General features: G+C 43.5%; 1 protein-coding gene across 1 annotated transcript; it reads right to left on the bottom strand.

Moving 5' to 3' along the window:
* Positions 1-2,234: 2,234 nt before the first annotated feature.
* Positions 2,235-6,606, bottom strand: CCDC70 (coiled-coil domain containing 70; the record flags this gene model as incomplete). Its single annotated transcript, XM_079779499.1, has 2 exons — positions 6,550-6,606; positions 2,235-2,982 (listed from the first exon to the last, which is right to left on the bottom strand). The coding sequence occupies exon 2, from the start codon at positions 2,934-2,936 to the stop codon at positions 2,235-2,237; it is 702 nt and encodes a 233-aa protein (XP_079635625.1). The 5' UTR covers positions 2,937-2,982; positions 6,550-6,606.
* Between the last annotated feature and the right edge of the window lie 4,695 nt (positions 6,607-11,301).

Below are 11,301 nucleotides of genomic sequence, written 5' to 3'. Positions count from 1 at the left end.
CCAGAAAGCCTTTCCAGATCCCATCCATTCCCAGACACAGCACAGTGCTGGAAAGGCACAAGGGCATCGAGCTGGTGAAATGACACCCAAAGGAGCACTCTATGGACCTGTCTCTCACAGCCCACCCTGCCTTGGGAGGCACATGCCTGTTTGCCTGCCCATCTCCCCACCTAGACCTAAGGGGACAGAGCCTGGGACAATGAAAGTTCACAGCTGTTTGCTGGGTAAAGGATGGGATGCAGAGGACCTGCCTGTCCTATCTTGGCAGCTCCTCCAGTCCTCCTCCAGATGACAGCTGTCTCTCCCGATTGTTTCTATAGGATGCTAAGGAGAGTCTTTCCATTCTCTGCATGCGCCCACTTCCTACAGCCACCTGGTTTACTTCTTTGGTCTTAATATCAACAAATCTTCTATTTGCTTTTGTTTGGGGTGGAATTGCTGAGGATGCTGAATCTGCAGCTCCTGCTGCGCTGGGGTTCCTGCCACCCTGTGCACCATTCATTAGATGAGTCTTCGTGAGTGAGGGCCCCACCATCTCCCCCTGAAACTGGATTCTCTGCACCAGCTTCTTGTTCCCACAACTTGCTAATGTCTTTGGTCAGAGCCCATTGGAAGCTGAGGAGGCAAAGCTGAGTATGTGACAAACAAGCTGCTCATACTCCTCTGGCCCTGGTTCCTGAGACTCAGAGGCCTTGCAAAGAATCCACACTTTCCCAGAGTGCACAGGCACGGAGGCCTGCCTGCTCTGGAGTGGCCCCACTCTCCTGTGATTAGGAATGTTTGCTCAGCACACCTAGGGGGACCCCGTTCTTTCTCCTTTCCCCAGCTTTCCCCAAACCACAGTGAAATCCCCAAATGCTTAAAGGTTCATCCAGCCCTGATGCCATTATTGGCTGAACTACTCTAAAGCTGAGCTCCGTACCCAGGGCGATATTAGAAAAGAAATGGGACCAAGAGGCAGACTTGCAAGTTCTAGTCCTGGCCTTTCCATTTGCTACTTGCCTAGCCATATGCAATCACTTTGCTTTACTAAGTCTCTGTTTTCTCATCTTACAATGGGTTTATGTACCTTCCCTGTCAACCCACAGAGTTGTGGTGAAGGTTATGTGAGTTGGCAAATGTGAAATAACTTGTTGAGTAGTAAGGGATGCACAAAGGTGAGGTAAGTTGATGTGTTAACAACAATGAGGGCCAGGCCTAAGAAGAGGGAAAGCAAAAGATATTTGCCTTGACATCTCTTAATGCCCACCTTCTGGTCATTTTCATATATGCCCATATGTGCCATATGCTAGTATTTTCACCAATGCCCATATAGACCATCTAATAAATAAAAGTTGGACATGTAAATTACTGACCACATTAATGTACATTCATTTAATGTATTACCTTCCTGGGACATTTAAATTTTAAATGAATGGAAGGAGGAAAATGCCAGGAAGGAACTGATAATGCAGAAATTCGGGCACAGTGAGACCTGTGTGAATGGCAGTGTATGGGACAGGGAGGACTCCCTTACACCTCTCAGATCATCCTACACGGTCCACTTGGCTCAATCATCAGAGAAGGGAAGTGCCTATGCGGGCAGTGCTCTAGAGCCCCAACACTATGCCATGCCCCTTTCTCATGCTACAGAGAAAGGGCAGTTGAGAAAGTTAGGGGGAAGCCTGGAACGATGGGCAGGGGGACTATTAGGGGGTTTTGCCTGTGTCCCAAATGGCCTTCCAAGTGAGGATGAGGCATCAATGAATTATTAACAGTATGGTGGCCTCTTCTAGAAAGCTGTCAGCCCACTTCTGGCCTCCAAGATTGCCCAGAGTGGAAGAGAAATGAATGTCCCACAGAGTGACAGACGCAGAGATGTCTCTGTCCCTACGTGCCTCTAGCTGACATTGTTTGAGCCTCTCTTTCCCCTTGCCTCCCATTCTGACTTTTAAGGAAAGCTATAGTCTCTATCACAAACACCCACACATGCCAGGCTCATGGTAAATTATCTGGGACAGCAATACAGCCTGGAGGATGTGAATGTGACCTTCAAGAATTACAAAACCTGGAAAAAAGGTACTTGCCTTCCTTGAAGAAGTTGGTTTTCCAAATCTCTCTAAGAAGTTGGACTTTATTAGATCTTTTGAAGCAGGGAGACAAATAAGTGCATATTTTCTCCAGCACATGGGGTTACCCAGACTTGAATCTCAATCTAGCAAAGCTTGGATCCCAAGGGTCTTCATCTCCTGTGCTCATGCTCTGTTCCGGGAGAAGGCTGGCAAGCGTGGCCCTGCATTGACATTGTGGTGCCCATTTCCCACTATCTGCTCCTCAGCAACATGGCCCCTACCATCTCCCCAGAATGCTTTCTCCTCCTCCCAGAGGGCATTCTCTTCCTCCCAGAGGGACTTTTTATCCTCCCACAGGGCCTTCTCCTCTTCAAGAAGAGCTCGCTCCTCTACCCACAGAGCCTTTTCCTCCTCCCACAAAGCCCTGTCCTCCTGAAGAAGATTCTGATCTCTTTCCCATAAAGCATTGTCCTCTTTCCAGAAGGCCTTATCCTCCTTCCAGAAGATACGGTACTTTTTCCAAAAGGTTTTCTCTTCTTCCCGGAAGGATTTTTCCATTTCCCAGAAGGCTTTTTCCTCTTCCCAGAAGGTTTTCTCCTCTTCCCAGAAAGGTCTCTCTTCTTCCCAAAAGCCCAAGATCTGGCCCTGGAAAGCACGGATCTTGCCTTGGAAATTCCACATCTCTTCCCTGAAGTCTTCTATTTTCTCACGGAAAGTTTTTATCTCTTCCCGAAAAGCCTTTTCCTTCTGCAGCTTATGAATTAGTTTCTTCTGACGAACGTTGGGCAAGGACACCACCAGTGACCGGAAACAAGCAAGCCCCATCCATCTACACACCTTGAAGAGAAACATCTTCCTACTCAGCCAGAATGGTGGGTTGGCCATGATGGATCACAGGCCGTTGACCAAGTCCAGGTCAGCTGGTCAAACCCTGCGGGGCACCAGAAAGAACATGTTCATGAGTATCACATTCCAGAGGACAAGCCGTTGGGTCTGTACCATTTGCTTTGGGAAAATTCAACCATCTTTCTGTGTCCCCTTTGGTACAAAAACATGCTTAGTTGTCATGAATTTGGGCTGAAGAAGTTGTCAATATATTCAAGCTCCAGGCTGCTAAAAATCACAGAATCTCAGTCAACAAGGATAGTGGTTCTCAACTAGGAAAGGAAAAGGGAAGGGAAGGGAAGGGAAGGGAAGGGAAGGGAAGGGAAGGGGAGATTGAAAGATCTCCAAACATTGCCATATATCTGACAGATCAGTTATCAGGACTACCCCCAAAATTCTGATATCTACAAAGGTGGGTCAGGGATGAGAAAAAGGACTGAGCATAGGAAAGTGGTTAGAGTGCAGGGGAGACAAAGGGTGCATACACATGGTAGCACATTGATTTCCATTTTCAGCTTTCTGGAAGCAGCTGCCAGGGTCTGGCCCCACTCTGCAGGCCTCACCAATCACCACACTGTGGAGCAACAGGCATCCCTTCAGGAGATTACTGGGATTTCTCCTCTTTCTATTTCCTGACTTAGGAGCAGGGAGTAGGAGAGAAGGAAGAACACATAGCTGGTGTGTGTGTGTGTGTGTGTGTGTGTGTGTGTGTGTGTGTGTGTGTGTGGTGTGGAGAGAGAGAGAGAGAGAGAGAGAGAGAGAGAGAGAGAGAGAGAGAGATGATGATGATGATGATGATGATGATGATGATGATGATGACTACACTACGGGCAGCTGGTGGCACTACCATCCACTCAATCACACACGCCAGAACCTGGAGCTCATCCTTGACACCTTCCTCTCCCTTATCAGACTTTTAATTAATCATCCAGCCCTGCCAATTAAGATCCCTAACAATTCTTGAAACCACACCCCCTGCTCCATCCCCTTGACCACGGTCAGTTCAGTTCAGGCCAGGATTCTGGTCGCAGTCTGACTGGTCTCTCTAGTACTGATTTTACCCTCCCATCTGCCCCAATGCTGTAGCCCAGAGGTGCTTGTAAACATTGTCCCATCACACTACAGCTGCTCACAAACCTAAAACCCCATAGCCCAAATATCAAATCCAAATGCCTTAGTAGACCCTCTGCAACCTGATTCCTGATTGTCTCTCTTTTCCTACCCAGCTCCAGATCTAAGATTCAGTAATAATGAGCCACATTCAGCTCTGGCTGTAACCCGCAGTTTCCTGTCTTCACACCAGGGCACGTGCTATGTCCTCTGTAGGCATGACCTTTTCCTCTCATTATGGGCTTGAGTTCCTGCTTTCCCTTTCCCTCTGAAAGCTCCCTGGGCCCTCCAAAGTTCATCACCCCCCCCCCCCCCTTCAATGCTGCCTGTGTCTGCACACACAGACATGCACTTGCACTTGTATCAAGCGCTGGACCTATTGATAACAACAGTATTTAGCCACTTGGTCACTACTTTTGAATGGAACGCTCTTTAATACAACCCTACTGCTGAAGGAAAATACACAGAGAACCACATTAAGAAGCCAATTTTAAAACATTGGAAGTTATTACAAAGAAATAACTATATATTTCCAAAAAACAAAATATTTACAAAAGTCCCTGTGCATGTGTGAGACCTGTCTGTCTCCAGTGGGCAAAGGAAACATTTGTGCATGTTTCTGATTTTCTTCTGAAGTGTTTCCTGGACATGTCCCGACACTGAAAGTAACTGCCTTCAAATTACACTAAAGCTTTCGTACTCCATGGGCAATGTTTGCACAACCTAGAGAACTCACTGAAACGTCAAGTTTCATAAATTCCTTTTTTCTTTTTGTCATAGACACCAACTATTGCCCTAGTCTGCATTTCACACTGCCCACTGTATCCCAAGCTGTTATGTTCAGGCTCTCTTTATGGCCTCACACCTTCTGCAGGTCTAGCACCAGCCACTGCTCTAACTGGGCTTTCCATTTAGGGCCGCTCTCTACAAAGAACAGAATGGCTGCATTGATGACGAGGAGGAGAGACCACAGAACTCAGTGGGGAAGTCATTGGGGGACAGCTGTCACTTGAGAATAGAAAAAAACTATGAGTTGTAAGTCCGCACTATGGGATCCCTCTAAATGACTTTCCCCCTGAAACTAACACCCTACATGGGCAACAGCGGGAGAAATCTACTTATGGCACTTGTTGAATAAATGTATTATAGAAATAAATGTATTGTAAGTCTAATTCTCAGGTACTCTCCCTTGTTCTTAGAGGATCTGGATTTCTACCTGTGGAGAAAACAGGGGCTCACGGCTGTTTCCAGTCCCCCAGCTTCTAGTTTACCCGCGTGGCATCCACATCCATTTTTAATGCCCTCTTCTAGGCTCCTTGGCCAGGCAAGACCTCTCTCTCTCTCTCTCTCTCTCTCTCTCTCTCTCTCCATTCTGGCCTCTAACTTTCTTTACCTATTTGCCCTTTCCTCCTTGAACAGTCTTATCAAAGAGCAATTGACGATCACTGTCACTGTTTTGAATTGCATTTGCACCCACATTCTATAGCAATCTGTCTTTTGCCTCCTTATTCCACTGAAATTGTACTTGTTAAGATCAGCAGTGACCTGCTAGTTGTTTAGTTTTCATCCTCACTGACCTCTTGGCAGCATTTCACAATATTTGACATGAATCCTTTTTGAAATTCCTTCCCCTCTGACTTGTATAACTCCAGGCTATCCTGTTCTCCTCCTACCTCCCTGACTGCTCTTTCTGTCTGTCTGTGGACTCTTTTCCCATCAGAATATACTTTATCCATATAAAGCAGTACCTACCTCTAGGGCTCTTGTGAAAAAATTGGATAGGTTGAGTGCCTAGCACAATGCCTGGCACATAGTAAGTGCTCAACCAATAGAAAATAAGAAATATTATAATTGCTATTTTGTGTCATTTTAAAGCTTAAGGTGGCATGCCAGAACAATGATCTGCCCCTACAAACCAGGTTAGCCTTGTATTTCAGCCACCACCCCTGGAATTCCTCAAGCATGAAAGTTTTTCTCACTTCCATTTCATGCTGTTCTCAGTGGATAGATTTGCCTAAACCCACTTCACATCACCTAGCTAAGACTCAGATAAGGAGCAACATTTTTTAGATAGCCTCTCCCACTCTCCCCCAAGTTCAGACTGAGCATATACTCCTCCTGCCCCATAGGGACACTCTATGCCCAGCATCTAGCACAATATCCGGCACATAGTATGTGTTCAGTAAATGTCAGCTGAACAAATGGCAGTCTCCTGGGTTAGAATGTCAGAAAAAAAATTCATCTCTAAGTTTTCCTCATTACCGCTGAAATTATCTTTGAGAAAGATAAAAATAAGTACAATATAAAATCTGTAGTTGTGTATTGATATACAAAGTACAATATAAAATGGTAAATTTGTATCTATATAGATCTAAAATCAAGAATCAAAGAAACATTAATCTCCAATATTACACTTCAAGAATAGGAACTTATTTTAAGAAAAATGTTATATGTTATTCTATTCTTAGAACCAATATTCAATCTAAAGCCAACAGTTACTTACTGCTTAGCTGTTTGCCTACTGGGCAAGTCCTGTACCTCTCAGAGGGCAGGCAGTCATTGTTGTGTCAGATCCTTAGTGATGTCGTTTTCACAGACTCCCCTAGCAATGTTTGCAAGTATCCCTCTGTCCCCTCTCAGTCTTGACTCATAGGGCAGAGAGGACCAAGATGAAGTCCCCAGTAAGAGACTTTAAGGAGTGGAGAAAGAACTAGAAAGTTTGAAAGATTTCTCCATTATCCATCCCAACTTCACCTTTAGGGTAGCACTGATGACAGGCAAATGATTGTTACATCACCATTCTATCTGGATTGTGACCAGGAACAGACTTCTGGGAAATCATGCTTCAATGGTAGAAGGGATGAGTCACTTCTCTTGCTGCTTTCAATATTCTCTCTTTGTCTTTGACAGTTTGACTATTATGTGTCTCGATGTGGATCTCTTTGAGTTTATGCTACTTAAGAGTTTTCTGAGCTTCTTGAATATTCAGATTTGATGCAGTTTTTCCTGGAATTTAGACATTTTGGTTGTTATTTCTTCAAATGTTCTTTCTTTCCTTTTCTCCTTGTAGGATTCATATTATATATATGTTAGTAACAATGATTTACCACAGGTCTCTGAGGCTTTATTCATTTTTCTTCATTCTTTTCTCTATCTGTTGCCTAGACTGGATAATATCAAGTGACCTGACTTTAAATTCATTGGTCCTTCTGCCAGTTCAGATCTTCTATTGAGCCCCTCTATCCTTCATTTTCAACTCGAGGATTTCTAGTTCATCCTTTTATATTTATACAAAATATTTTTCTTTTTATTGATAGTCTCTATTTGGTGAGACATAGTTCTCATACTTTCCTTTAATTCTTTAGGTATGGTTTCTTTGACCATATTTATAATAGCTGATTTAAAAATCTTGGTTTGGTAAGTCCAACACCTGTAATCCTTTAGGGACAGTTTCTAACCAAAAGGAGAACAACTCAGAATAATAGTTTCTATTGACTGATATTTAACCCTGTGTATAGGCCATTCTTTCTTTTTGTTTCTTTTCTTGTCTCATAAAGTTTTATTGACATTGGACACTAAAATAATATAATTTTAAGCCATATAGTATTAAATAACACAATTATCCTATATAATAAAAGGCTAATATGCAAATCAACTGAACGGCAGAACGACTGGTCACTATGACATATACTGACCACCAGGGGGCAGATGCTTAACGCAGGAGCTGCCCCCTGGTGGTCAGTGCGCCGCTCAGCCAGAAGCCAGGGTCATGGCTGTCAAGCACACTGGTGGTGGCAGGAGCCTCTCCCACTTCCACAGCAGCGCTAAGGATGTCTGACTGCCGGCTTAGGCCCAGTGGGGAGCGGGCCTAAGCAGTCAGTTGGACATCCCCCAAAGGCTCCTGGACTGCGAGAGGGTGCAGGCTGGACTGAGGGATCCCCATCCCCCGCGAGTGCACGAATCTTGTGTACCAGACCTCTAGTATTACAAGTAAATATAATATGGCGATCCTGGAAGTGAGATTCCTCCTCTTCAGGTTTGTTGCTGTTTGCTTTTATTGTTGTTGTTGTTGCTATTTATTTGTTTAGTGATTTTCCTGGCCTAATTCTGAAAAGCCTGTATTTTCTGTCAGGTGTGGTCATTGAAGTCTGCTTGATTAGCTTAGTGGTCGGTTAATGATTGAACTAAGAGATTTCCTTGAACTAATTAAGTCTCCCTTCCTTTGCTGAGGGGTTGTAGGGGGTGTATGTTGAATGTGCCTTCAATGCTCATACAGGTACTTTACAATTCTGCCTTCGCCTTTACTTCCTGCCTGTTCAAGGCCTCTAGATCAACCTGAGGAGAGAAATTATGGCCTTGTCAGGTCTTTCTTGGATATATGTATAGTCATTCCCAGAAATATGTTATAATGTTTCAAAACCTCAATCTTATTCAACAGTTTTCCCTTTTAAGTTATTGATCAGCCTCTTATTAGCTCCAACTGGTAACACTTCCTCAGGGAACTGTGATATTAAACAATTACTACTATTTTGTTGTTGTGTTAATCCTCACCTGAGGATGTTTTTTCCATAGATTTTTTGATAGTGGAAAGGAGGAAGGGGGCAGAGAGAGAGAGACAGGGAGGGAGAGAGAGAGACATTGATGTGATAGAGAAACATTGATTAGTTGTCTCCCACACATGTCCAGGGATCAAACCTGCATCTCAGGTACCTTTGGTGCACAGGCTGATGCTCTAACCATTGAGCACACCAGCCAAGGCAATTAATACTATTTTTTAAAATTAATTCTTTATTGTTGAAAGTATTACATATGTCTTCTTTTTCCACCATTGACCTCTCCCGGCCTGCACCGGCCCCCCAGCATAGGCCTTCACCCCCCTATTGTCTTTGTCCATTGGTTATGCTTATATACATGCATATAAGTCCTTTGGTTGACCTTTTAACACCCTCAGTCTCTCCTGCTTTCCCTCTGAGGTTTGACGGTTTGTTTGATGTTTCTATGTCTCTGGATCTATTTTTGTTAATTACTTTACGTTGTTTGTTATGTTCCACAAATGAGTGAGATCATGTGATACTTATCTTTCTCTGACTGGGTTATTTTGCTTAGCATAATGCTCTCCAGGTCCATCCATGCTGTTGCAAATAGTAAGAGTTCTTTCTTTTTACAGCAGCATAGTATTCCACTGTGTAGATGTACAACTGTTTTTTAATCCACTCATGTGCTGATGGGCACTTAGGCTGTTTCCAAATTGTAGCTATTGTAAATTGTGCTGCTATGAACATAGGGGTGCATATGTCCTTTCTGGTTGGTGTTTCAAGTTTCTTGGGATATATTCCTAGAAGTGGGATTACTGGGTCAAATGTAAGTTCCTACTTTAATTATTTGAGGAAACTCCATATTGTTTTCCACAGTGGCTGCACCAGTATGCATTCCCACCAGCAGTGTACGAGAGTTCCCTTTTCTCCACATCCTCGCCAGCACTTGTCCTTTGTTGATTTGTTGATAATAGCCATTCTGACAGGTGTGAGATGGTACCTCATTGTCATTTTGATATGCATCTCTTGGATGATAAATGACTTTGAGCATGTTTTCATATGCCTCTTGGCCTTCTGTATGTATACTTTTAAAAAGTGTCTGTTTAGGTCCTTTGCCATTTTTTTGATTGGATTGTTTATCTCTTTGTTAAGTTGTATGAGTTCCCTATAAATTTTGGAGATTAAACCCTTATCGAATGTAATGTTGGCAAATATGTTCTCCCATGCAGTGGACTCTCTTGTTGTTTTGTTGATGGTTTCTTTTGCTGTGCAGAAGCTTTTTATTTTGATGTAGTCCCATTTGTTTATTTTCTCCTTAGTTTCCATTGTCCTAGGAGCTGTATCGGTAAAGACATTGCTACAACATATGTCTGATATTTTGCTGCCTATGGATTCTTCAAAGATTTTTATGATTTCCCATCTTACATTTAAGTCTTTTATCCATTTTGAGTCTATTTTTTAAATTTATTGATTAAAGTGTTACATATGTGTCCTTATTCCCCCATTACCCTCTTTCCCCCTCCACTCATGCCCTAACCCACCTGTTGTCTGTGTCCATTGGTTAGGCTTATATGCATGCATACAAGTCCTTTGGTTGATCTCTCCCTCTTTCCCCCACCCTCCCCTACCTTCCCTCTGAGGTTGGATGGTCTGATCAATGTTTCTCTGCCTCTGGATCTGTTTTTGTTCATCAGTTTATGTTGTTCATTATATTCCATAAATGAGTGAGATCATGTGATATTTATCTTTCTCTGACTGGCTTATTTCATTTAGCATAATGCTCTCCAGTTCCATCCATGCTGTTGCAAATGGTAAGAACTCCTTCTATTTCACCACAGCGTAGTATTCCATTGTGTAGATGTACCACAGTTTTTTAATCCACTCATCTGCTGATGGGCACTTAGGCTGTTTCCAAATCTTAGCTATTGTAAATTGTGCTGCTATGAACATAGGGGTGCATATATCCTTTCTAATTGGTGTTTCTAGTTTCTTTAGATATAGTCCTAGAAGTGGGATCACTGGGTCAAATGGGAGTTTCATTTTTATTTTTTTAAAATTTCTTTATTGATTAAGGTGTCACATATTTGTCCTCGTCCCCCCATTCCCATCCCACACCCCTCCTCACACATGCCCCCACCCCCCTGTTGTCCTTAACCGCTGGTTAGGCTCATATGCCTGCACACAAGTCCTTTGGTTGATCTCCCCCTTTACCCCCACCCTTCCCTACCCTCCCCCCGAGGCCCGACAGTCTGATCCATGCCTCCTTGTTTCTGGGTCTGTTCTTGTTCATCAGTCTATGTTGTTCATTATTTCCCCTAGATGAGTGAGATCATGTGCTATTAGAAATACACTTATAAGAACCAAAAATGAGACAAGCAATAATGGTTATGGTGACAGGCAAATGAATCAGTGTGTAGTGAGTTTCTTTCTGGGCCAACAGTTCTTTTGAGACCCAATTTCAATGTCCAACAGTTCCTTATGTGTACATGTCAGCACTGACATTTCAGTTCTGGATGGTGGACAAATGGTGGTAATGCAGGTCCGACTCTGTCCGGTTTGGTCCGGGAGTTTCATTTTTAGTTTTTTGAGGAAACTCCATACTGTTCTCCACAGTGGCTGCACCAGTCTGCGTTCCCACTAGCAGTGCACGAGGGTTTCTTTTCCTCCGCATCCTCGCCAGCACTTGTCATTTGTTGATTTGTTGATGATAGCCATCCTGA

Source organism: Cnephaeus nilssonii (assembly GCF_951640355.1).
Source record: "Cnephaeus nilssonii genome assembly, chromosome: 8".
Lineage (NCBI taxonomy): Eukaryota > Metazoa > Chordata > Mammalia > Chiroptera > Vespertilionidae > Cnephaeus > Cnephaeus nilssonii.
Note: the sequence above shows the minus strand (reverse complement) of the source record. Positions and strands in the feature narration are given on the sequence as shown.